We start from the raw sequence: 27,316 nt of genomic DNA, 5'->3' as shown, positions 1-27,316 counted from the left end.
TGCATTTACTGTGAGTACATTCTCTCTTTTCTCAGTGGTTTTGTATGTGTCCATGCCTGACTTCTGCCATAAACTTCTCCCTGGCTGTGTGGGAGGTGTACAAGAAGGTGCTGTCAGCCCTGCTGGGAAGGTCTTCCTTGGAATACATGCACACCATGGAATCCTCTGAAGTTATACTATGTCTTTTCTTAGAGTATTTAATAACCATTGTGTAGCCAGAGCAAAGGTGGACATAAAGGCTCTCACCTTCCTCACGTGTTCAGTTCAAACAAAACCAGAAAGCAATCTACATCATCTTTTAGAATAAGTTATAGCATTTGTATCTCTTAAAATTAGTAACACTGTTGATCTGGTAGGCACCACATCATCAATGGAAAAGTACTGGTTGATGATTTTGGCACTTAAAATTGTCACTGGACTATTGCTGGTATTTGACAAGATAGTTTTACCTGCTCAAGCTCCATGAACCCAAGGGACTTGAGCAAAATGTGTGATGTGAACTGTTAGAAAGAGCACTACAGTTGTTACTGTTATAAATGAGAGACAAAAGTCTCTATATTCAGCAAAATTTAGATTGCTTTATTTGATATAGAAAGAGCAAGCAGGGCGCTGGGGAACGTGAGGGGTCACCGCCCACTCCACGCTCCACCCAACCTTGGTTTGCAGCCTCTTCTTATACTGTGGGTTCTCGTTGTAATCAATAATTTTTGGTTTTTTGTTGTCATAAGTAGTGGTGGTTGAATAAACATCCTTACACAAATTCACAAAGCCTTTGGGTGATAATCAGTCACAGATAGCCATCTGGTCCTTGTAGAAAAGCACCAGAGAAGTTCTGGAAGTCTAGTCCTTGAGATAGGCAGTATTGATCAGACAAAGGCAGGAAGGGCTTTCTGGGAAGTCTGATTTTGCAAGCTGGTAGCCGATACAACTTATTTGGAAAACATAACATAACATATTATAATGTAACATAATACAACGTAATATAACAAAGTGATTTTAAACAGAATTATTTTATCATATAATTTCCATTATCTAGTGTCCATGCTTCACTTCAGAGCTTAGTATTCTGGTTTATATAAACCCCAATGCTTTTGTGATTAACACGAATCTTTTATCAATTATCATACTGAGAACCCCAAAACTCCCCCTGGACCCTCACCTGGGAAACCCCAAATCCTTGGGAATGCTCACCTGGGATCCCCCCCAAAAATCTAATCTGGGTACCTGGGAACTCCAAAACCTCCTGCAGCCTCATCTGGGAAACCCCAAATCCTTGAGAATTCTCACTTGGAACCACCCAAACCCCACCCAAACCCTCCCCAGAACTCCCCAACCCCTCCCCCGCCCCCTAACCCCCATTTACTGTCCCCAGCTGTCCCCCCCTGCCCTCCCCCCCGAGCTGGCCCAGGTGGACACCGCGTGGCACTGAGCCCTGGTGGCCCTGGCCGAGGCCTTGAGGACACCAAGCACCGTCCCCACGGCACTGGCTGAAGCCAAGGTCACGCTGTATCAGGCCCAAGTGGCCCTGGAAGAGCTGAAGGAGGCCAGAAAGGCCGAGGTGGCCCCGGCGGTGGCCCGGGGGACCCTGGGGAACGAGGACAAGCAGGAGCTGCGGGGCTCCAAGCGGTCCTGGCTGAGGCAGCAGTGATGATGATGCTGGAGCAGGAGGAGGAAGGGGCACAGCAGTGCCAGAGCTGGCTATGGGCTGGGCACAGGCTGGCCATGGGGCTGATGGTGCTGTGTGCTGCTGTGTGTGAGTAAAAACCAGTGTGGACCAGTATAAATCAGTATGGACCAGTATAGAGCAGTACAGACCAGTTTGGGTGAGCTGGGCTCCAGGCTGGGCATGGGCCGGCCGTGGGGCTGATGGTGCTTTGTAGGAGTATAAACCAGTATAAACCAGTATAAATCAGTATAGACCAGTATGGGCCAGTACAGACCTGTACAGACCAGTATGGACCAGTAGAGACCCACCCTGTCCCAGGATGGGGACACTGGGCTGGCACTGGGAGCACTGGGAAGGAACTGGTTTGGTGACATTGAGATGGTGACATTGGTATGGGGAAAATGAGTTGGTGACAATGGGATGGGACTGGGATGGAACAGGTGGCAGTGGGACATAACTGGGAGCACTGGGACAGGGACACTGGAACAGGATGGGGGATACTGGGATGGGACAGGGACACTGGAATGGAACTGGGACCATTGGGCTGGTGGCACTGGGACAGGACTGAGGACACTGAGACTGAACTGGGGACACTGGGGTGGTGCCATGGGTGGCACTGGTGATGCTGAGATGGCACTGGGGACACTGGGACAGGACCAGTGACACTGGATTGGTGACACTGGGACAGAACTGGTGGCACTGGGATGGAACTGGGGACACTGGGTTGGTGACACTGAGCTGGCACTGGGAGCACTGGGCTGGCAATGGGAGCACTGGGCTAGTGGCACTGGGACAGGACCGGTGGCACTGGGCTGGTGACACTGGTATGGGTCAATGACGGGGTGGCACTGGGCTGGCACAGGGACACAACTGGGAGCACTGGGACAAGAACACTGGGACAGGATGGGGGACACTGGGATGGCACTGGGGACACTGGGCTGGTGATGACATTGGTATGGGGACACTGGGGATGTGGTACTGGGACAGGACTGGTGGCACTGGGATAGTGTGTTGGTTTGAAAGTAAAACCAGTGCGAGACTCCAAGTCAGTAATACAATTTAATAGGAGAAAAGAGAAAAAAAATAAAATACATGCAATAATATAAAAGAAACAACCACCAACACAGTCAGAAATACAACCTGACACCCTGTCAGTCAGGGTGTTGGTAGCAGTCCGTATAAATGGTGGCTGCAGTCCTCCTGGATGACAGATGTGGTTCTGTTGAAGCAGTGCTCCTGTAGAAGGTGCAGTTTTCCTCCGAAGATCCAGCGATGATGTGGAAAAAGGTCCGACTTTCCTCTGGGATCCAGTAGAAAGGTCTGCCCTCGGGTCCCAAACCCCAGTTTTTTTATCTAGGTAGGAAAGGCTTGGCTCCTGCCCCTGGTTGGGGCATCTCCCAATGGGGTGATGTAATCTTATCAGTCACACAATAGGACTTAATGGCCCATTAACAGAATATATCTTCTGGAGGAGGGATGGGTTGTGAATAGATAACGATGATCATCCCCCCATCTTATCAGATGGCACATCAGCAGAGGATATCTCCCACAGAGATAAGGATCACCACCCCTCCCACATTTTAACAGATGGTGATAGAATACACATTTTTGCATTGTACCCCAGGACATAATCCACCCCTTATTCTATTACCATCTACATCACACCCAAACCAATACCCTCTTACAGATATATAATACAAAATGAAACCTTACATACAGTTCTCACTAAAAATTAGGTCTCTTTGCGGTACACAACGGGTTTCCCCATCTTTCTGCATTACCCACCAAGTGCAACCAGGTCCTTGAGCAAAAACAATCCCACGGATTGGTTTGCCTTTGCCTGTGGTGGGATTAATCCAAACAGTCTTTCCTAAAATACCTTTCATGTGTACCACTGGGACCTTGTCCCCATCCACTGTGTGTAGGGGTTCAGAGTGGGCAGGACCGGCTCGATTGATGGACCCTCGGGTGTTAACCATCCAGGTGGCTTTGGCCAAGTTCATTTCCCAATTTCTGAAGGTTCCACCACCAAGTGCTTTCAAAGTAGTCTTAAGGAGTCCATTACACCGTTCAACTTTCCCGGCAGCTGGCGCATGGTAAGGAATATGATATATCCATTCAATGCCATGTTCTCTGGCCCACGTGTTGATAAGGCCATTCTTGAAATGGGTTCCGTTGTCTGATTCAATTCTCTCAGGGGTACCATGCCTCCAAAGGACTTGTTTTTCTAGGCCCAAGATGGTGTTCCGGGCAGTGGCATGAGGCACAGGGTAGGTCTCTAACCATCCTGTGGTTGCTTCTACCATGGTCAGTACGTAGCGTTTGCCCTGGCGGGTTTGGGGAAGGGTGATGTAGTCAATTTGCCAGGCTTCCCCATACCTGTACTTTGACCATCGTCCACCATACCACAGAGGCTTCACCCGCTTGGCCTGTTTGATTGTGGCACAGGTCTCGCAGTCGTGGATGACCTGTGAGATACTGTCCATGGTAAGGTCCACCCCTCGGTCACGGGCCCATCGGTACGTCGCATCTCTCCCCTGATGACCAGAGGCATCATGGGCCCAACGAGCTAGGAATGATTCTCCCTTGTGCTGCCAGTCTAGATCCACCTGTGATACTTTCACTTTGGCAGCTCGGTCCACCTGCTCGTTGTTGTGATGTTCTTCATTAGCCCGGCTTTTGGGTACATGTGCATCCACGTGTCGAACCTTTATGGTCAGTTTCTCTATTCGGGCAGCAATGTCCTGCCAAATCTCAGCTGCCCATATGGGTTTCCCTCTGCGTTGCCAGTTGGCCTTTTTCCAGCGATCCAGCCAACCCCACAGAGCATTAGCTACCATCCATGAGTCAGTGTAGAGATAGAGCCTTGGCCACTTCTCTCGTTCAGCAATATCCAAAGCCAACTGGATGGCTTTTAGCTCTGCGACCTGACTCGATCCACCTTGTCCCTCGGTAGCTTGTGCAACTTGTCGTGTGGGGCTCCATACTGCAGCTTTCCATTTCCGGTTAGTGCCTACAATTCGGCAGGAACCATCAGTGAAGAGGGCATATCGTCTTTCAGTCTCTGGTAGCTCATTATATGGTGGGGCTTCCTCAGCACGTGCCACTTGCTCCTCTTCTTCTTCAGAAGACAATCCAAAAGTCTCACCTTCAGGCCAGTTTGTAATTATTTCCAGAATCCCAGGGCGATTTGGATTCCCAATACGGGCGCGCTGAGTGATGAGGGCAATCCACTTGCTCCATGTGGTGTCAGTGGCGTGATGTGTGGAAGGCACCTTTCCCTTGAACATCCAGCCCAGCACTGGTAGTCGGGGTGCCAGGAGGAGTTGTGTTTCTGTGCCAATCACCTCTGAGGCAGCTTGAACTCCTTCATAGGCGGCCAAGATCTCCTTCTCTGTGGGAGTGTAGTTGGCTTCAGATCCTTTGTAGCTTCTGCTCCAGAATCCCAGTGGTCGACCCCGAGTCTCACCAGGCACCTTCTGCCACAGGCTCCAAGACAAACCATGGTTCCCGGCTGCAGAGTAGAGCACGTTCTTCACATCTGGTCCCGTCCTGACTGGGCCAAGGGCTACTGCATGAGCAATCTCCTGCTTGATCTGGGCGAAGGCTTGCTGCTGCTCAGGGCCCCAGTGGAAATCGTTCTTCTTGCGGGTAACCAGGTAAAGAGGGCTCACGATCTGACTGTACTCAGGAATGTGCATCCTCCAAAAGCCTATGGCACCTAGGAAGGCTTGTGTTTCCTTCTTGTTGGTAGGTGGAGACATAGCAGTGATCTTATTAATTACCTCTGTTGGGATCTGACGACGTCCATCTTGCCACTTGACTCCTAGAAACTGAATTTCCTGAGCTGGTCCCTTAACTTTACTTCGCTTAATGGCAAAACCAGCTTTCAGCAGAATCTGGATAATCTTCTCTCCTTTCTCGAAGACTTCCCCTGCTGTGCTGCCCCATACAATGATGTCATCGATATACTGTAGATGTTCGGGGGCCTCACCCTTCTCCAGTGCAGCCTGGATCAGTCCATGACAGATGGTGGGACTGTGCTTCCACCCCTGGGGCAGACGATTCCAGGTGTACTGCACGCCCCTCCAGGTGAAAGCAAACTGAGGCCTGCATTCTGCTGCCAGAGGAATGGAGAAAAATGCATTGGCGATATCGATAGTGGCATACCACTTTGCTGCCTTGGACTCCAGCTCGTACTGCAGTTCCAGCATGTCTGGCACAGCAGCGCTCAGCGGTGGAGTCACCTCATTCAATGCACGATAGTCTACGGTCAGTCTCCATTCTCCTTCCGATTTACGCACAGGCCAGATGGGGCTGTTGAAGGGTGAGTGGGTTTTGCTGACCACCCCTTGGCTCTCCAGTTTACGGATCATTTCATGGATGGGAATCACTGAGTCTCTGTCAGTACGGTATTGCCGGCGGTGTACTGTTGTTCTGGCGATTGGTACCTGTTGCCCTTCAACTCTCAGTAGTCCCACAGCAGAGGGGTCATCTGCAAGACCAGGCAAGGTGCTCAGTTTTCTAATGCCGTCTGTCTCTACAGCAGCTATCCCGAAAGCCCAGCGATATCCTTTTGGGTCTTTGAAGTATCCATTTCTAAGATAGTCTATGCCAAGGATGCATGGGGCCTCTGGGCCAGTCACGATGGGGTGTTTCTGCCACCTGTTCCCAGTTAAACTCACTTCGGCCTCCACTACAGTCAGCTGCTGGGATCCTCCTGTTACCCCAGAAATAGAGATGGATTCTTCTCCTACATACTTTGATGGCATCAGAGTACACTGGGCGCCGGTGTCAACCAAAGCCTTATGTTTTTGTGGGTCGGATGTGCCAGGCCATCGGATCCACACAGTCCAATAGATCCGATTATCCCTCTCCTCTACCTGGCTAGAGGCAGGGCTCCTCTATTCCTGATCCTGGTACACGTTGCTCTCTCCCTGTAAATAGGTTCTTGAGGTTCCTTCAAGAGGATCAGTCATATCATCATTCTGATACTGTCTGGAGTTCTGTACACGAGAGACTGGAGCAGCATTGACTCTAGATGAACTTCTTGGGGTAGGTGTCTCTCTTTTCAGCTCACGTACCCGGGCTGCTAAGGAGGAGGTGGGTTTTCCATCCCACTTCCTCATGTCTTCTCCATGCTCCTGAAGGAAAAACCAGAGGTTACCTCGTGGAGTGTGTCCTCTCTCCCTGCCTGAGGAACGCCGGCTCCTAATGGCAGAAACTCTTGTTGGTTCAGGAGAGATCTGGTAGTTGTTTTCCTTAAGTTCTTTTTTTAGTTTCTGATGGCCCTCTTCAATCAGGCTTCGGACTTGCTCCACCAGCCGTGTTTCCACGGATGAGACATGGGTACAAAATGGGGCTGTGACAGTGTCCTCATAAATTCTTAGTTTATTGGCCAAGACGCCTACCATGTCCTCACCTTCCCTCCACTGCAGCGTTGCCAGGTAACGGGAATACATCTCTGGTCCAAGTCGTGCAAATCTCAACCACATCTGTGACGTGCACCGGACACAGTCTGGGCTCTTAGGAAATCTCTCATCTTCTGAGAAAATGATCTCCAGCACAGCCAATTCCCTCAGGCATCATATACCTTGTTCTATTGTGCTCCATTTTCCTTGGTGCACCTGAAGATCTTCTTTACAAAGGTATCTGTCCTTCACACTTGTCAGCAGTCGCCGCCAGAGGCTGAGAGTTTCTTGGGTTCTCCCAATCCCCTGGTCAATGACCACATCCCGGGACAGAGATCCCAGTTGCCTGGCCTCACATCCATCCAGAATGGTGTCATTGGCTGCAGCGTCCCAGATGCGGAGCAGCCAGGTCAAGATGGACTCATTTGTCTGGCGGGTGAATTCCCACCGCAGGTCACGCAGCTCACCCAGGGATAGAGAGCGAGTGATGATTTCTGGCTCTGTCACTTCTGCTGGGTGCGAAGGTCCTGCCACGTCCTCGTCAGTCACTATGCGAACTGATTTGCTCTTTGATTTCTTCTTCTGAACGGGCGCAACTGCTACTGGTCTAGGCTGTTCTGGCTCAGTGATGGTTTGTGTGGAGATGCTGATGGTGCTTCTGTCTTTTTTCTCCTCTGTGGCAGACTGCATAGACACGGACACTGTTGCTTTGCTTTTGGCTTTTTCCTCCTTTGTGGCAGTCTGCATAGACACGGGCACTGTTGCTTTTTGTTTGGTTCTTCTCCTCTTTGTGACATTCTGTGCAGTCGTGGACGAAGTTGATTTGTTTCTTTTTTCCTCTTCCTCAAGAATACGCATCAATACGCCATGTAGTGTTCTGTTTCTAAGCATGTTGTAGGCTGTAAAGGCTGTGCAGAGGAGACAAAGCAGAACTAACAACAATATTATGCTGTCCTTAGCATCCAGCGGGAACTCAACATTTCCAAAAACTACTGTATCCGGCCGGAAAGATTGGAAAAAATCATCCTTTACCCCTCCCCCCAAGGGCTGGGTGTGATTGTTAAAACCCCAGATGTAGCAACCTAGACTAGGACAAGCAAACAAAGTCGAGTATATATTCCGGATTATGTTCATTGCCTCAGAGGTTATCATGCAGTAGACATAATAGGCCAGTAAAGCAATTTTTATACCATATCCTGGTCTACACAGGAGCATTACAGCTGGCAGATAGTTCCCCATGTGTGGAAAAATATAGAGAGCAAGATATAAAACCCATGTAAGCATGTTGAGAATCATGGTGAAAACAAAATTGTAATACTGACTTTCCTCAGTACCCTTCGTGCCCCATGTTGGGCGCCAATTAATGTGTTGGTTTGAAAGTAAAACCAGTGCGAGACTCCAAGTCAGTAATACAATTTAATAGGAGAAAAGAGAAAAAAAGATAAAATACATGCAATAATATAAAAGAAACAACCACCAACACAGTCAGAAATACAACCTGACACCCTGTCAGTCAGGGTGTTGGTAGCAGTCCGTATAAATGGTAGCTGCAGTCCTCCTGGATGACAGATGTGGTTCTGTTGAAGCAGTGCTCCTGTAGAAGGTGCAGTTTTCCTCCGAAGATCCAGCAATGATGTGGAAAAAGGTCCGACTTTCCTCTGGGATCCAGTAGAAAGGTCTGCCCTCGGGTCCCAAACCCCAGTTTTTTATCTAGGTAGGAAAGGCTTGGCTCCTGCCCCTGGTTGGGGCATCTCCCAATGGGGTGATGTAATCTTATCAGTCACACAATAGGACTTAATGGCCCATTAACGGAATATATCTTCTGGAGGAAGGATGGGTTGTGAAAAGATAACGATGATCATCCCCCCATCTTATCAGATGGCACATCAGCAGAGGATATCTCCCACAGAGATAAGGATCACCACCCCTCCCACATTTTAACAGATGGTGATAGAATACACATTTTTGCATTGTACCCCAGGACATGGTGACACCTGGCCACCATTGCCCGTGAGCACCGGGCCATGGCCCAGCACCTGCGTGACCATGCCCAGTGGGTGGCGAAGGCCAGGGCCAGTGCTGAGGCCACTGCGGCCACCAGCAAGGTCATCACAATGTCCAGGGGTGGCTGGACACGGTGACATGGCACCTGGGGTACTTGGTGAATGCTGTTAACCAGGACTTGGTGGTGACATGTAGGGGACACGGCGACAGGGGTTCCCCAGAGCTGGCCGGGCCCTCGGGGACATCGTGGTGGCCTTGGGGACATTGGTGGAGGGACACAAGGTGGTGATGCGAAAGCTGGAGGTGGCCGGGGATGCAGGCACAGGGTGGGGACATGGAAGTGGCACTGTCACCCCGAGGGACACTGGGAACCTTGGTGCCTTTGCCTTGGGGACATCGGGGCCACCCTGAGGTCGCCTGTCCTGTTTTGGGTCACTACGATGTCCCTGCAGTGTCCCCACGTGACCGCAGTTTGTCCCCCTGAATCGTTAAAAACCGGAATACTCACAGACAAAGGCGCTGTAACTAATTAAAGTTACAAAGTGGTGTGTTTATTCACCGGCACGGGAGTCACCTCCCAAAGGCGTGACCGCCCCGAACAAGGTTCTTTGCCCTCTATTTATTGCCCAAGATCTTACATACAATACATGTGCATAACCCCAGCACCTCCCATCCCCACCCCATATTAAAATGAGCCCATTCGTCCTTCACATGTTTGCAGTTCTTCTCTTGAATTGGGTCGGTGGTCTCGAAATGGGTCAGTGGTCTCAATGGATGAAGTCAGGAGAGTCTTCATCAGGTCTCAGTGACCCTCTGGAACAATCCAAGGCCTCGTGCTTTGTGATTAACGGTTTATTATTTTATGTTCTTCTATACATAAATTCATAATAGCAGATAATTATACCAATTAGCTCTTGCCTAAGCATCCAGTAATTGTTAACTTAGCATTTACCTACCCAACTTACATCTTGGTGATGGGAACTACTTTTATCCTTAGCAAAAATCTTAACTTTTTAAAATCATCATTCATCCCCCACTCCTTCTTCAAATTTAGTAAATTATTTTACTAATAACAATGCTTTGTTTACTTTTCATGCTCTAGCAGTTCTGGTAGGAAAAGCTTCTGGCCACCCTGTAAAGGCATCTGTTAATAACAACAGGTATCAGTACCCCCCTCTCCTGGGTAGTTCTGAAAAATCTATTTGCCATTGCTGCCCAGGTCTATAGAATTTTTCTAATTTGTGTAGGCTTTGGTTTGGGTTTATTTTTAGGATTACTTTGGAGGCAAGGCTACATTGGCGAGTCGCCTGAATTACTGCGCTTTGTAAGTTTCTGGCGATGATTCAATTTTTCAAATAATTGCACAGAGCATCAATTCCCCAATGTGTTTTCTCATGTTCCTTTTTCACTAATAACTATAACATGTAAGAGGGGATCACAAGCCTTCCTTTTCCTCTGGAATAGCCCACCCCTCCTGATTATAACTTTCATTTTTTTCCCTAATGAGCTTTTTGTCCCTTTTATTGTATCTTGGCTTACCTTCAATAGAGATATGCCCATCTGGAATTAAAGCTGCCTCAATTGTTTTAATAATTACCTCACCTTTAGCTGCTTCTCTTGCCTTTCTGTCCGCCAGCTCATTTCCTTCTTCCAGTTCAGAGCTCACTTTTTGGTGTGCCTTGATGTGCATTATAGCTACCTTTTCAGGTAACTGAACTACATCTCATAGTTTTAGTACTTCTTGTGTGTGTTTAATATTTTCCTTGTGAGTTCAGCAGTCCTCTTTCTTTCTAAATAGCTCCGTGTGCATGAACCACCCCAAATGCACACCTTGAGTCTGTATAAATGTTAATTTATTTTCCTTTCACCAGCTCTAAGGCCTGGGTTAAGGTGATTATTTCAGCTTTTTGTGCAGGTGTTTGTTGGCAATGTTCCAGACTCTATTACCTCCCTGTTTGTGGTAACTGCATACCCAGCGTGTCTTTTTCCATTGATGATGTAGCTGCTCCCATCAGTGAACCAGGTCTCAGCGTCCTCGAGAGGGGTGTCCTGCAGATCCGGGTGAGTGCAGTAGGTGTCTGCAATGGTCTCCAGGCAGTCATGGATCACTGGTTCTCCCATACTCCTGCTAAGGAAAGAAGCTGGGTTCACAAGGTTAGTTACCACAATTCCAATATCATCTTGTTCTACCAGTATGGCCTGGTACTTCAGGAATCTCTGTGGGGAAAGCCAATGCCTCCCTTTCACCTCCAGGACTGCAGACACTGTGTGGGATACTAACAAAGTCATCTTCTGGCCCAGGGTGAATTTGTGTGACTCTTGGGTGTTCAGTGCTACTGCAGCAACAGCTCTGAGGCACCCTGGCCACCCCTTGGCTGCCGTGTCCTGCTGTTTGCAGAGGTAGGAGACAGCCCTCCAGTACAGGCCCAGGTCCTGTGCTGGTATTCCCAGAGCAATCCCCTGCTTTTCATGAGAAAACAGAATGGTTTACTCACGTCTGGAAGTCCCAGGGCTGGAGCTGACATGAGTCCCTTTAGCTGGTCAGAGGCTCGTGATGCTTCTGTTGTCCCCTGAAGATCCCTGCTCCCTTCCCTGATTAAGGCACACAGGGATTTAACTAACAGTCCATAGTTATAAATCCACAGTCTGCACCACCCTGTCATGCCTAGAAAGGTTCTCAGTTCTTTCACTGTCTGGGGTTTCAGGGTTTGGCATATTGCTTCCTTATGGTCTTGCCCCAAGGCCCTTTTTCCTGCACTCACTTCATAGCCCAGGTAAATAAGTGTCTGCTTCACCATCTGGGCTTTCTTTTGGGATACCCAATACCCCTGCAGGCCCAAAAAGTTTAGGAGGCTTACTGTGCAATCCACACGTGCCTGCTGGGTCAGGGTGGCTATTGAGAGCTCATCCACGTACTGGATGACACATACATCCAGTATGCTTCACATACTGAAGCAGCTGTCCTTCTCCTGGTGGGGATTCCCAAGACTCCAAATCCATTGCCAGCTGCTCTCCAAATATGGTGGGGGAGTTCTTGAACCCCTGGGGTGGTACACACCATGTGAGCTGAGTTTTATGTCCAGTTTTGGAATTCTCCAATTCAAATGCAAAAATTTTCTGGCAGGCTTTGTGGAGAGGGAGGCAAAAGAAAGCATCCTTCAAATCTAAAAGGATAAACCAGGTTAGTTCAGGTGTTAAATGAGTTAACAAGGTGTAAGCGTAGGCAACCACTGGATATAAATCTTTTCTTATTAACAGCCCTTAAATCTTGTACTAACCTATATGATCCATCAGTCTTTTTCATGGGCAAAATAGGAGTATTAAAATCAGATTGACATCTTTTAATACTCTTATTTGCAAAAAGTTCTCAATGATTAGGCTGATCCCTTCTCTGTATTCCTTTTTCAAAGGACATTGTTTGACCCTTACTGATGGTTTTCCCTCTTTGAGCCTGATTTGCACTGGTAAAGCATTCTTTGCCCTCCCTGGTATTTTAGAGGCCCACACTCCAGGGAACACCTGATCCGTTATTTTCTTAATAAATTCCTTCTTCATTTTCAGCTTCAATTTCTCTGGTTACTAGCATTAAGTTTAACAACTCCATGTATTGTTGATCTTTTACCTCCAAACTAATTTTCCCATCTTTAAATATTTTTACTTCCAACTGCTCTAGCAGATCCCTGCCCTAAAGTGCAGATGGAGCTTTAGGCAAGTACAAAAATCAATGAATTCCCCCTCTAGGGTAGGGCCCTCTGGTCCCCTTCAATCCTCCTTTACCTGAGCCACCACCCCTTTTTCGGTCACCTTTTCTCTGTTTGTCACCCCTTCTTAGTTCTAGACACTGTTTTTTCCAGTGTCCAAATTTCTAGCAAAATGTTTTTTTCCTGGTCGAGGTGGTCCTTGTTTTGGGGCATCTTGCTCATGTTTCCCTTTTACATTTTCCTGTATTATTGATATTTATTTCTTCGTGCGTGGTTTACACCCCTGTTCCTGATTGCTGAAAACTCTCCACGCCTTGTCCAGCAAAGTCTCTAAGCCCCAGCTCGTTGGGCCCCGGATCTTCTGGAGCCTGATGTCACTTGTAGATTGCCCTAAAAACAAGTTTACCAACTGTTGTGTTCTGTCAGTGGATTCAGGATCCAGGGTGGTGTGTCAGTGCATTGCCTCTCACAACTGGTCTAGAAATTCAGAAGGGACCCTGTTTAATAGCATACAGGGCTGACCAGTTCATGGTTCTAGGAATTGCTCTCTCCAGCCCCTTCACTATCAATTCCTGGTATTTTGTTAGCTGTGCTGATTCCTCTGGCCTATTAGGGTTCCAGCCTGGATCCTGAAGGGGAAATAAATCCTTAACATCCTCCTGTGTTGTTCTGCAATCATCCTCGGCCAGATCTTTAGCCACCTTCAAAGCCAACTGCTTCTCTGAGTCTGTTAAAGAATCAAGCAGTAGCTGGAGGTCAGTCCAACCAGGCCTGTGCTGTCTAACCATAAACTTCATTCTCTTAGCACCACCCATTGGATCGCTCTGATAACTCTTAGCAATCTTTTCCCAGGAATCCAGATCCAATGCAGAAAAGGGAACTTTAACTGGCACTGTTGTTCCCTCAGAGGTTACTCTCTCCTTCAGAGGAGCCTCTCTAATTTGTTTTCAGGTCCTTGATGCTGTGGGACCCTGTGGGGAGGGCCCTTCCTCCTCACTGTCACTGGGGTGACGGTGGGTACAGTCAGGTTGGCTCTCATGCTTTGGGAGTTGGTGGGAAATCCTGCTTTAATTCCTGTTCTCCCGAGGGAAGGTGATGCAGGGGATGAAGTGGGGATAGAGGCTGGAGTTGATGGCTACTCTGAATCTACTTTCTCTATCACCCCTCCCCTTTCCTGCCTTTTAGAGGGTGTTTTAAGCAATTCTTCTGTTTCTTTTTCCTGAGCTTCCGTAGTATATTCCTTGTCAGGATGTGTGCATCTTTGATTTATTGAACACTTACTGCAACATCTCCTGGATTTTCCCCCGTTAGCTTTATTATCTTTTTCCAGAGGCAACACTGAAGGGTCAGATGGTGGCCTAATCCCACAATCCCTTTGCCACTTGTAGTGATTCCAAAGGGTGGAAAACTTCAGGATAATAACCTCCTGCAATTTTTGTTCACGCCTAAGTAAAAGCATTAGCTGTAACAAAGTTTCATAGTCAGGCATCCCGGCTGGTGGCCATTTCACCCCTCCTCAAGTCTATAAAGTGGCCACCACTGCGGGCACAGCTTAACAAACTCTCTCTTGGTTTCTGTACCACCATGGCCCACCAGCTCTTTCCAACGTGTCAAAATACATCCCAAGGGGCTGTCTTTAGGAATCTCTCTGCTCTCACTCGCCCCCATGCTCAGAGTTCCTCCTCTCTCAACGCCTTTTAATCTTGTCCCAACTCCGAAGCTTCACCTGGTGATAATCAGGTACAAAGGTACACTGAGCACACTCACCCCTAAGGATCTGTGCTGGTTTCTGTGGGGTTCCTGAAATCCCGTTTTCTAACAGCTCAAATATTCTATTGCTACCGTGTGCCTCCTGACCAGTGACCAATAAAATCCATATAACTATCTGGGTAGCCTTTTATTCCTTTCTGTGACAAAGATCGCAAATTCCATTTCTAGGTATCCTCCACTTGTATACTTGCCAGACCCACAGTTGTCGACAAATTACACAACGAAACACAACCCACGGGTTACAGTCACAGCTCCCCCTTGGACAGGGAAGTTCCTTTGGCCTGGGATCCCCCTCCCCGAACCTTCTATTCCTAGGCATATAATTTTACCAGCAGGAGAGAAAGGGAATAAATAAAAGCAACTGAAGGAAAAGGGTTAACAGTGAAAGCAGCGAACCAAATCACTTAAGCTCTGCAATTATATAATCTTTGACACAAGATGGCTGTGTTGCCTAAAGAATGAAACCTTTCCACACAAAATGGCGATATCTTTCTAAAATACTCACAATGCGTACTACACAACTAAAAAAAAAAAAGTTCCTTTTTATTCACCTCTAAAGGAATTAATGTATCACAACCAAACACTTCCAAACACTTCAATCACAACGCTTTTACAAAATGGCAAAATTCAAAACAAAAATTCGTTTTCTCCCCCTTCAAATTTCTGATCACAGTTCGCTGGCAAACCAAACCTCTCTCGTTGTACCTTGGGCTGAATATTCACAAAGCCACGCCGAAAATCCGGCAAACTTCGGCCAAGGCACAATTCCTCTGCGGGGGGAGGGTAGCTCTGAACTCACGTCGCTGCCTCTCCCCTCCGCACCTAGGGACCAACAACAATTGTCAGAATAGTGCCCCACACACTGGTGATTTTGAAGCCTCACAAACAACTAACTATATTTTCTCGCAGTTAAAACAGCCACAATTAAAACTTCGGGGTTGAACGGAAACCGAGAAATGTTGCTCAAAGCTGCAAACCCGCAGTACCGGGTACCGGGGTTACTCCCGACTGTGCTGGTATTTCAAACCGCACCCGCACTGCTCGCTTCCTTTAAACACAACACAAACAGCTTAAACACAAAACTGCCGCTCTCACCCGGTAATACACCGTTCACAATCTCACTGCTTGCACACACACAGCCAAAACTCACACACACCAGCCAAAACTCACACACACAGCCAAAACTCACACACACACAGCCAAAGCTCTCACACACAGCCAAAACTCACACACACACAGCCAAAGCTCACACGCATCAACCAAAGCTCACACACACAGCCAAAACTCACACACACAGCCAAAGCTCACACACACAGCCAAAGCTCACACACCACCCCAGCCCCCGCGATTCAAGTGTAATACAGGTGCTTTGGGTTCCTCCGCCCTCCCGGGTGTATCCCTTCTGCTAATCAGCCGCAAATCTCAAAATTCTTCCACAACCTACACATACATAAATTCAAAACACATACAATACTTTGCGAACATGCTCCCAAAACCACACAAACCAAAGTACATACAGCACACCGCTAACCCACAGTCTAAGCACACAAAACAAGTTCCATCCACACGCTCAAGAACACACGCACATCTGGAGCACACAGACTGTGATCACCATATTCTGCAACCCAAAAATGGAGTCACCCACACACCACCACTCGTGACGGATCCCTCAAGCTAAAAGCCCACCACGCTGCTTTTAAACCCCAGATAGAACTGGAGCCACCACAGCTCCCGTACCACAGCCCTGCCATGAACGCTGTTATTGCCCTGCCCCAGCTCTGCCCACGCTGCCGGGCGAGCTCCGCTCCCGGCGGCCGCCACCGGCCCCGCTTCGGGACAAGAGTTCCTGGGGCTGTTACTGATCTCACCCGGAACACAAACCACTGCCAAATTCCACGGAAACTTACAAACAAATCCACTTCAGGCTTTTTCACTGCGCGCCTGACGTCTCGCAGCATCTTATCAGTTTGCCTTTCTTAAAAGTGGTTATCTTTAATTTTTAACCATACCTTTTTTGTCCGTATCTCCGGCAGATCTCGTTCTTTCCCCCAGGGTGCCAGCGGGGAAAAGGAGCCCTCTTCCTAGGAAGATCCCAAGTGGGCGCCCAAGAGGGGTCCCGAACCTCGCTGGCCCTCGGCCAGAGAGAAGAGAGTCCTGCTGCGGTCACCAAATGATTTACCAAAATAAGAGTATTGGCCTATTACTGATACCCAACTGTGACGGACAAAAGACTCTTTAGCAATTTAAAGTTAGAAAGTGTATGTTTATTCAGTGCTGGGCAGCAGCCTGAGGTAACCCTCCAATACACACTGCAAAATTACAGGTGATCACAGAGTCGATTTATTGACAAAAGCTTCAAACAAATATATATTCATAATACCAGCCTCTCCCATCCCCCCCGCTTCTTGTGGTAATTAGCTTGAATGGCTATTAAGCATGCGTGGTTGGCTTCTTGAATTAAGTCTGGGGTCGTTTTTGTGGGGAGGGGTCTTAAAAAGAGGAAGAAAGGCGAGTCTTCCTCGCCCTGAACTCTCGACCCTTTCTATCGACGACAATACAAATGGCTTCTGGGAGAACTCAAATTTTACCCCCCTTCATGACTTTGAATAAGTTTCTGCTTGCAATTGAAACTACTTACTAGTTTCATCTGTTCCCGTTGCAAGCACAGCTGAGCAAACATAAAATGACAGTCAATAAATTATTTAAGTTTCAGATAACCATCTGAAGGCCAGTTTCTTCTAACTCTTAATTATTTTCAGCAAGGCCTATGTTTATTCAGGGCCGTTTAATAAACTCTAGTAAATAACTAACTTTTAACTAATCCTAATTTCTCTAAGACTAAGTGTTTCACTTGGGTGACACATTGTAGTGTATGCACCCCATGCCGCAGCAGCTGTACACAAACTAAAGGGGGGACATTGGCTGGCCGGGAATAGGATGCTTAAATACCAATCGCTGTTATTAGAGCAGGATGGTGTTACCTTGGAAACAACTTCTGTTGTTAAGCCTGCCATGTTTCTGTCCTCCACCTTAACTGACGATGTGCCTGATCAGGACTGTTTGCAGACAATTGAAGAGGTCTATTCCAGCTGGCCAGACCTGAAGGACGTGCCCCTGGAAAATCCAGATCAGGAGCTTTTTACAGATGGCAGCTAGCCCAGAGAGGACATGAAAACATTTCAACATTTTTGTGTTGAAAATCTTTTGAAACATCTAAAACAGGTAATAATAGGAAAAGGAATGACTGACATTGTACAATCAGTAGTGAGCAAATATAAAATCTGCTGTAGAAACAACCCGGATATGAGGAAAAGAGTTGTGTTAGGAGTAACAAAGGCCAGGGATCTTCCTGGAGATTACTGGCAAATGGATTTTGCAGAGTTACCAGGCAAAGAGGGATACTGGTCCATACTGGTATTAGCTGACACTTTCAGTGGATGGCCGGAAGTTTTCCTCTGTTGCACTAACACAGCCAAGGAAGGAGTGAAAGTTTTGCTCAATTATGTAATTCCAAGGTTTGGGGTTCCCTTGGGGATGTCATCAGATAGGGAACAGCACTTTGTCACAACAGTGGTTAAAGAAGCGAGCCAGATTTTGGGAATTACTTGGGATCTGCACACACCTTACAGACCCCAAGCAAGTGGTGAAATTGAACGTATGCATGGGACCCTCAAAACACAAATTAGTAAACTTTGTCAGGAAACATCCATGACATTGGTTCAAGCCTTGCCTGAAGCTTTACTGAGTATCCACATCCAACCGAGGTGGAGGGATAACATCAGTCCCTATGAAATACTGTATGGCAGCCATATCAGATTCCACATGTTCCAGGTGAAATTCACGTGAAGGGCAAACTTGATTCACAGAGATATCTAATGGCTTTGGCTCCACATTGCAGAAGCTCCAGAATTACATCCTGCTATCCAGACCCATAGGACTGGACACACCTGCACATCCCTTCCAGCCTGGAGATTGGGTCTGTGTGAAGTGGTGGGACAGTGATCCTCTGCAAGCCAAGTGGAGAGGACCATTCCAAGTCCTGCTGACCACCTTCACTGCAGTCAAAGCTGCTGGCAAAGGATCATGGATTCACTGCTCCAGAGTTAAGAAGGGTTCTGCTCCGGAAACTACTAAAAGAACAGAGATTGATGCAGATAAAAATATGTTTTCAATTATTCCTCTTTTATGCCCAAAGAAATGTTCATAACAATCATTATTCTTCTTTGCATGATAGCGAACTGTGCAAGACATTTCTACTGTTAGATATTTATCTATTATTAGATATTTATCTGCTGATATTTCTTATTGTTATTTACTATATTTTAGATACTTATCCATTATTAAACACCTATTATTAGCAGATATTTAGAATAGAGACTTGACAAGGTAAAGGCCTTGTTAAGCTTTTAAAGGGGGGAAAAGATGCCTTAATTTTCAATTTTCATATTTTTCAGATTCTGTGCTGCCCTAGTGCGTGACTCTGAACTTCAAATAAAGTGTTAGCAAGTTCTCTTCACAGCTTAGTTAGACAAAACAATCCTTTTCCAGCCTGAGAACCAAGGACACCATTGCAGCTTCAGGCCCAAAAATTGTGAACAACAATGAATTGAGGAGAGCAATCTGGGTGAATGAGACTTCATAACCTGGAGCTCTAATTGGACAATTAACCCCAAGATGTAAATCGACCAAAACTGATAAAAGTGTGGAAATCTGTGACCGCTCATCCATCTTGGGTAGAGCCACGGCCGGGCTCTTGTGCTGCCCAAGGTGAATCCTTTGAAGGCCTTTTAGTAAAAACCTCCTTGACTCCTTTAACTCTGTCCAGCCTCTCTAGGCATCAGTTGGAGATTCCCCAGTGACCCTGGTGATCCGTGTTGGGAACACACCTGGCTGGGGTGGCTCCACATCTTCCTGGCTCCCTGTGGACACCTGGATGAATGCAGGGGCAGGAACGTCCATTGGGGCCCAAACTGACATTGGGAATTCCTTGGGGAGAGCAGATTTGTTGACTTTCAACCCCAAAAAAATCTTCTGCATCCAGTCCTATCTTCTGGTGGCATCAAAGAATATTGAATGGTCTTGGAGGTCTTTTCCAACCTCAGTGATTCCATGGTTTTTATTTCCTATTGCCCAAGGGTGTCTTCTGCAGCCAAATACTGATGAACTGGAGCAAAGACCAAGATTTTGGAGACAGGGGGGCGGGAACCCCTCCAAAACAGGTTCTTCCCTCCCACCAAAGCACATGGATCCTCAGCTGGCATGGACAAGGAAATCCCTTTCTTTCAGCCTTGATTTGCTTTTCATTTTTCTTCATGGAGTAAAAATAAAAAAATAAAAATTCTTCTTGAGGTAAAAATAAAGACCTTGAACTGAGATATAGGTGGGGACATGGGGGGATGTAATAATTATGTTGAGATGGACATGACTGGCATCATCAGCAGTCCTTTATTAAAAACTTTTCATGCCTTATTTCAATGGACTTCTCTATGGAAACTCTGACTCCTTCCCTCACAGGCAGCTCCACACAGCTCTGACTCCTCCTCTCCTCTCTGCAAGTTTCCTTCTTCCTTCTACATCACTGGCTAAACCCCAGCCTGTCCCTTATCTGGCCACCTAACCCTGTCTGTCACAACAACTTCTTACCTTATCTGTCCCTTGCTCAACCCCATGTCCCTTCTCTCCTCACAGCACAGCCAGCAGACTCCACCCCAAACTGCAGCAGATCCTCAGTCTCAAGCTCCAACTGTGACTGTAACTGTGACTAGTGGCCAGCTATCCCACTCTTTTATAAAACACCCATCCTCACTGTTCAGGCAAGGCTGTTTCCACTCCTCAGTAATCAGTACAGGTGTAATTCATTGGGAAACATTGCCTTCTAGCCTTTCAACCTATCTTCCCACAAATTCCCCCTTTTTTATTTAATCAAAATAAATTGACATGATGACACATTCACATATTTCACCTCAGACTAACAGTTATACAATTGTTTGGGCAACACATCACAATAAGGACATATACTTGAAATCTCAGTTCTCAAATATCACAAGTAGTTTGCCTAGCTTTACTTCATGATTGTTTCCTTCAGCAAGTTCTTATATAAGAAATAATTGTCTGCATGCTGTAGATTGATTAGACATTTACCTTTCCCCAGAGCCAAGAGTCTTATTATTTTTCTCCTCACATATAACCAATTTATTCCAGTTTCATTACCCAAAGTGAAAGTTTACAGCAGCATAACAACCACATCCAATTAATTCTGATTGATTCTTCATTCTTTTCTCAGTGATTGTTAACTTTCTTTTTAAAATTACTTTGGTTTAAATTTGGCTTTTAGCAGTACAGAACATCAACCTAAGGATTCTCTTAGCTCTGAAATGCCTTTGTGAATTAAGCTTGATACATTACCCAGATTCACACAGTACATACTATTAAAGCTCAAAAAGCAGAAAGCTGCAATTCATAAACACAATATATATATTTCAGCATCAAACAGACACATTGCATTCAACAGCAGAACCACCATCTCCAGCTTTTCCTGTGTCTTGTTCCTTTAATTACTTCACTTTTTCCTTCTTCAGCTTAGTTGCTTTTGTAAAGTTATTTTAACTAACTTCTGTGCAGGAGTAACATATTTGAACTTGACTCTTAATTCAGCTTTTTGGGGGACACAGAGGCAGCTCTGGCAGGCTCTACTTCAGGGACAGGCACATTCTCAAGCTGAACTTCATTCTTCTCTTGCTCCCCATTAACTTCAGTTTCTAGCTCTGATTCTTCTTCTACCTCCTGCTCTGTTTTCTATTCTTTTAGAGTCTCATAGAGCAATCTCCAGGTGGCAGTCAAATTTGCAGCTGCCTTGTCCCCTTTGCATACTGCATCCCACGGTCTTTCCCCAACTTCTTTCCATACTCTAACACTAAAGGCAGTACTTTCATCAATCTTAATAACATATTTTTTTTTCCCCAAGTGTTTTTTTAATACACATAAAACAGTCTGTTGCCAGTGGCTCATCTGGATAAGCATCCCTTCAGGTGTCACAGTCAATCAGGTTCAGACCAGCGGCTTCCCCCACTGCTCTCAGCTTCACTGGGCTCCATCTCTGGCTGTACCTCACCCTACAGCCCAAGTCCAACCACGTTGGCATCACCATTATGTAGTAACTATGTTGAGACGGACTGGACTGATACCATCATCAATCCTTTATTAAAAACTTTACATGCCTTATTTCAATGGACTTCTCTATGGAAACTCTGACTCCTTCCCTCACAGGCAGCTCCACACAGCTCTGACTCCTCCTCTCCTCTCTGCAAGTTTCCTTCTTCCTTCTACATCACTGGCTAAACCCCAGCCTGTCCCTTATCTGGCCACCTAACCCTGTCTGTCACAACAACTTCTTACCTTATCTGCCCCTTGCACAACCCCATGTCCCTTGTCTCCTCACAGCACAGCCAGCAGACTCCACCCCAAACTGCAGCAGATCCTCAGTCTCAAGCTCCAACTGTAACTGTGACTGTGACTAGTGGCCAGCTAGCCCACTCTTTTATAAAACACCCATCCCCATTGGGCAGGCAAGGCTGTTTCTACCTCTCAGTAATCAGTACAGGTGTAATTCATTGGGAAACATTGCCTTCTGCACTATCCTTTCAACCTATCTTCCCACACTTATTCTGTAAGGCTTTTCTTATTTCCTATAGTTATGGTCACCATCATTTCATGGTCATGGTCACCTCACAGTCACCTCATGGTCACAATTGTCTCACAGCCATGGTTGTGTCATGATCATCTCATGGTCTTGATCACCACATAGCCATGGTGTGTTGTGGTCATCTCGTGGTCACCTCTTGGTCAAGATGTGTCATGGTCACAGTCATGATCATCTCATGGCCTCCAGCATTTCATGGCCGTGGTGGTGTCATGGCAATCTCTGGTCATCTCATTGTCACCATCATCTTGTGGTCATCTCATGGTCACGGCCATCTCATGGTCATGGTCATTTCCTGATCACCATCATCTTATGCTCACGGTCATCTCACTGTAATGGTCACCTCATGATCATGTCACTGTCACCTCATGGTCATCTCATGGCCACGATCACATCAGGGTCACCCCAAGGCCATGGCTGTGCCACAGCCAACCCATGGTCATCTCTTGGTCCAAATCATCTCTTGGTCAGGGTTGTGGTTGTGTCATGGTCATATCATGGCCATGGTCACTCTCATCCCATGGCCATCTTGTACTTGTGTCATGGCCATGGTCATGGCCAGGGAACCTCTCCAAGCCCCAGTTTTGGAACACTCAAGGACCATTGGGGGCAACGATGCCTGGCCTGACCCCTCTCCCATCCCACTGCCCTTCCAGGAGCCTGACATGGCCAAACCTGTCAGGGCTTGGCCTGCCCTGACCCCGGGCTGGTGTCAGTGAAATGGCTAAATAAATAATAAAGGGACAGGAATGACTAAAGGGCTAGAAACTGAAAGTGTAAGGAGAAATAAAAAGGGTGCACAAAGGCCCCTTTAGAAGACCCTAAAATGGGGTTGAGCAGACACTGATACAGACTATGAAGGAATGTTCTAGAAAGCTTCCAGCCAATCACAGACCCTTGTGCAGTCTCTATTTGCATGGTTATGCCCAGTAGTTCCCATAATCCTTTTCTTCTCCTCTACTGCTCGCCATAGTGTGACTGGATGTTGTCTGTCTTGGCTCCTCAGTGTCCAGGGTTGTTACCTGCTGTGGGGCCGGTTCCCAGCCCGTCCCTTCCAGGATGGACTGCTACACAGACTCTCCTGGGGACACATGGGATATGGGACATGGAGCAGGAAACAAAACCTGGGGGATGGAATTGGGTGTGGCTGAGAAGCCCTCATTTTGCTCCTGGTGTCCCCATCCCAGTCCTGGTGTCCCCCTTTATGTGTCCCCATCCCAGTCCTGGTGTCCTCACACTGATCCTGGTGTCCCCATTCCCATGAATGTGTCCCCCACCCTAGTCCTGGTCTTCCCATCCTGCTCCTGGTGTCCCCGTCCCAATTCCTGCTGTCCCCATTCCCATTCCTGCTGTTCCCATCTCTGTCCCTTGCTGTCCCTATCCCATCCTGGTGTCTCAATCCCCGTGTCCCCATCCCTGTCCCCAGTGTCCTTATCCCTGTCCCCAGTGTCCCTATTCCCACTCCTGGCTCCCAGTGAGGAACTGTCGGCCACTGGAGGAGGGAACCCGGATTTATTGCCCCAAGCAGGATTTATTGCCCAAAGTAGGATAATTTCACACCAGAACAAAAGCATTGGGAATATTTGTAATTCTTAGCTTTAAAACACTGGAAAATGGGAAATGTATCTGTTAGCAAAAGCTGTGGGTGGATGGGAACAGTGGGATGAGCTCTGCTGGCATCTCCTGGTTTCCTGGGAAGAGGGAAGGGGCCGGATCCAGCTCCATGGATCGCTCAGGCAATGATTTCTGTCGGGATGAGAGAGGGTCACGGTGTCACCCTCTCCATGTCCCCATCCCACAGGATGGACCTGGCTGGAGCCCATGGAGAGTGGGAGCTGTTTCGGAATCCCACCTCATCCCGCCCCAATCTTGCTCCATCCATCCCACGTGATCCCGCCCCATTCATTCTGCCCTAATCCCACTCTGGAATTCCACCCAATCCCTCTCCATCCATCCCACACCTACTCCATCCATCCATCCATCCATCCATCCATCCATCCATCCATCCATCCATCCATCCACCCCAACTCACCCTGCTCCATCCAACCTGCACCAATCCTGCCCCATCCATCCCACCTGATCCCACTCCAGAATCCAGCCCCGATTCCACTCCACAATTCCATCTGATCCTGCTCTGGACCCGTGCATTGATCCAGAATCCCTCCCTGATCCCAATCTGTCCATTCTGCCCCGATTCTCCTCTGGAATCCCACCCTGATCCCATTGTGTACCTGCACTCAAGGCGTTGGTTCCCACGTCATTTCCTGCAGAAAGAGAAGATCCATGAGATTCCAGCACAGATCCAGTTAATCCACTGGGAATAACTCCAGGATCCATCCTGGGATCCAAACAGAGAGGACTCAGAGCTGGATCCACCACTGGTACTCACTGGCTGCCATGTTGCATCCATTCCTGTCCCTCCTCCCTGTGGAAAAACAGTGGGATCAGCGTTGGTGGCACAGGATTCCCAGAACAGTGCCAGGTGGATCCATGCTCCATCCCAACCCCCATCCCGTGCATTACCAGATTGGCACTTCCAGATGACAAATCCAATGAGGGCAATGAAGATGATGATGGCAGCGACGGACACAGAGACCACCACAGTGAGATTCCTGCCAGATGTTGGCTCTGAAAAATGTGGGATGGTGAGGAGGGGGAGGGGAATCCCCATTTGGGCATTCCAAATTCCCAATTCCCACATTCCACATTCCCAGCCTCACCCCAAGCGTAGATCCCGGGCTCTGACATTCCGGGATGCTCCACCCGGCACCGGTACTGCTCCCGCTCCTCCGGCCGCGCCTCGATCCTGGCCCAGGTGTGGAAGGTGCCGTCGCTGTTGGGAACGATCCCGCCCCACTCCGTCTCCTGATCCCAGATTTCATCCCCCTTCATCCAGTTGACTGCGATGGAGCTGGGGTAGAATCCGTACGCGTGGCAGGACAAGATCAGCGTCCCGTGTTCCTCTTTTCCAGACACATGGACATCAGGGGGCTCTGGAATGGGATAATGGTGAGAGACATCCATGGAATTCTATTGAGTCCATGGGTGAGATCTGCCCCTGGAATTCCCACTGGAATTGGATGGGGGTGAGACCTGCCCATGGAATTTCCACTGGAATAGGATGGGGTGAGATCTGCCTGTGGAATTCCCACCGGAATTATCACGTTCCCAAGTCCTCCATTCCCAAATCCCACATGAATTCTGCTCCCACCTTTGCGGTCCAGCTCCTTCTGTCCATATTTGACGTATTTCTGGAGCCACTCTGGGCATTCATGCTCCAGGTAATTCGCCTGCCTCTCAACCTCATTCGTTTCACTTTCCCAGTACCTCCTGCTGATCTCAGCAGCGCTGTCGGCCGCCACGAATCTCCTGGATCCCAGGTCAAAGGAAATGAGTTCCCGCCCATCGTAGCCATTCCGGAAGGACCCACGGACGCTCCCATCAGATAGGAGCTCACAGCCAAAAAGCCATTGTATGGTGTGGAGACCTGGGGGAATTGTACCCACAGAGTCCCAGTCCCACAGAGCCCCATTCCAGCCCTATGGAGCCCCAGAGTCTGATGGGGACCCACAGAGCCTCATCCCAGCCCCATGGATCCACATCCCAACCCATGGATCACAAGGTATCCCATTCCAGCCTAATGGATCCCCATCTCAGCCCCTTGGTGCCTTGTGAATCCACATCCAAGCCTCATAAATCCCATTCCAGCCCTATGGATCCCCATCATAGCCTCATGGAAACCCACCCCAGCCCCATGGATGCCACCCGAACCCCACAGATCCTATGCCAGCCCCACAGATCCCCCCCACTCACCCCTGCTCTGGTTGTACCGGTCCCGCAGTATATCCAGGTTCCTGGCATCCATGTTCTGGTTCCCCACGCAGATCTGGGTCTCCCTATCCCAATATCCCGGCCCGACTCTATCCTTTATCCACTGTGTCAGCGGCTCCATCCGGCCCCGCTCGCTGTCATAGCGCACGAAGGGGATCCCATCCAGGTATCCAATCATCATGAACTGAGGGATCCCAGGGCTGGGCTCTGACACCGCCACATCCAAGTAATACAGGGAGTGAAGAACTGGGGGGACACAGAGATTTGAGAGGATTGAGGGGGTCATGGATCAATGAAAGGGTAACTGGGAGAGACGGGAATGGGGTGCATGGGGTCCCAGTGTCCAGGAATGGTGGCTCAGGGGACTCCCACTATCAAGGAAAGGGGGATACAAAAACTGTGAGAGGTGGGATGGGAGTTCCAGGGGATTCCTGTGCCCTGGAAACGGGGCTCAGGAGTCCCCGGTGTTGAGGGAAAGGGGGGGTTTGGGAGCTGGGAAAGGCAGGAATGAGGGTCCAGGGGGTCCCTGGTTCAGGGGAAAGGGGAATCTGGGGCTGGGAGAGGCGAGCGGATCTTGGAGGCGCAGCCTGGGAGACAGGAAAGACACTGAGGAAGTGCGGTGGGGGAGGGGACGGAAGGAAAGGCCGAATTCCAGGGAGTTCATCTGGATCTTATTGGATTCGCGCTGCGACCTCCCCTGAGACCCCTGGGGCGGCCGGGACCCTCTGGGACCCCGTTTCAAATAGCGGCGGGAGTGGAAAACGGGGGAGACACGAAAGTTGGGAGGTCCGAGGCAAAGGTGAAGGGCGAGACTGAGGTCTGGGAAAGGGGGATGCCCGAAAAGGAGGTGCAGGGTGTCCCAGGCCTTGAAATGGAGATTCAGGGGTGTCCCAGTGCCCAGGAATGGGGGTTCAGGGCGGTCCCGGTGCCTGATGAGGGGGTTCAGGGCGATCCCGGTGCCGGGGAAGGGGGAGTCACAAAACCCAAAATGTGGCTATGGGAGGTTCCCGAGTCCAAGAATGAAGGTTTACGGTTTAGCCCGGAAATGGACGTTCAGAGCGGTCGCGGTTTTAGGGGTCCCACTCACCTTTCGTCGCTCCCCCCGGGTCCCAGAGGAGCCCCAGGAGCCCCAAAAGCGGCCCCAGACCCAGCGCTGGAGCCATCGCGCTGCTCCGCTGCGGGCACGCCCGGCTCCCCCCGCCCGGCTCCCCCCGCCCAGCTCCCTCCGCCCGGC

General features: G+C 48.5%; 2 protein-coding genes across 3 annotated transcripts in view; both read right to left on the bottom strand.

Annotated features, from left to right (window-relative positions):
• LOC148218001 (uncharacterized) overlaps positions 1-27,316 on the bottom strand; it is a 477,621-nt gene that overhangs the window by 165,550 nt on the left and 284,755 nt on the right. The gene's annotated exons all lie outside the window — the stretch shown is intronic.
• LOC148218006 (class I histocompatibility antigen, F10 alpha chain-like) lies at positions 23,763-27,300 on the bottom strand. 2 transcript variants are annotated; one of them, XM_088158100.1, is made up of 8 exons: positions 27,170-27,300; positions 26,065-26,328; positions 25,463-25,738; positions 24,972-25,244; positions 24,775-24,879; positions 24,641-24,676; positions 24,465-24,515; positions 23,763-23,997 (listed from the first exon to the last, which is right to left on the bottom strand). In XM_088158100.1, exons 1-8 carry the CDS (start codon positions 27,243-27,245, stop codon positions 23,984-23,986), a joined length of 1,095 nt encoding a protein of 364 aa, XP_088014226.1. In that variant the 5' UTR covers positions 27,246-27,300; the 3' UTR covers positions 23,763-23,983. The 2 variants fall into 2 exon arrangements, with proteins under 2 accessions (XP_088014226.1, XP_088014227.1); XM_088158101.1 differs by having other exon boundaries at positions 24,483-24,515.

Source organism: Sturnus vulgaris, unplaced genomic scaffold, assembly GCF_052056855.1.
Source record: "Sturnus vulgaris isolate bStuVul1 unplaced genomic scaffold, bStuVul1.hap1 Scaffold_195, whole genome shotgun sequence".
Lineage (NCBI taxonomy): Eukaryota > Metazoa > Chordata > Aves > Passeriformes > Sturnidae > Sturnus > Sturnus vulgaris.
The sequence above is the reverse complement of the archived record's forward strand: the minus strand, read 5'-3'. Positions and strand labels throughout refer to the sequence as shown.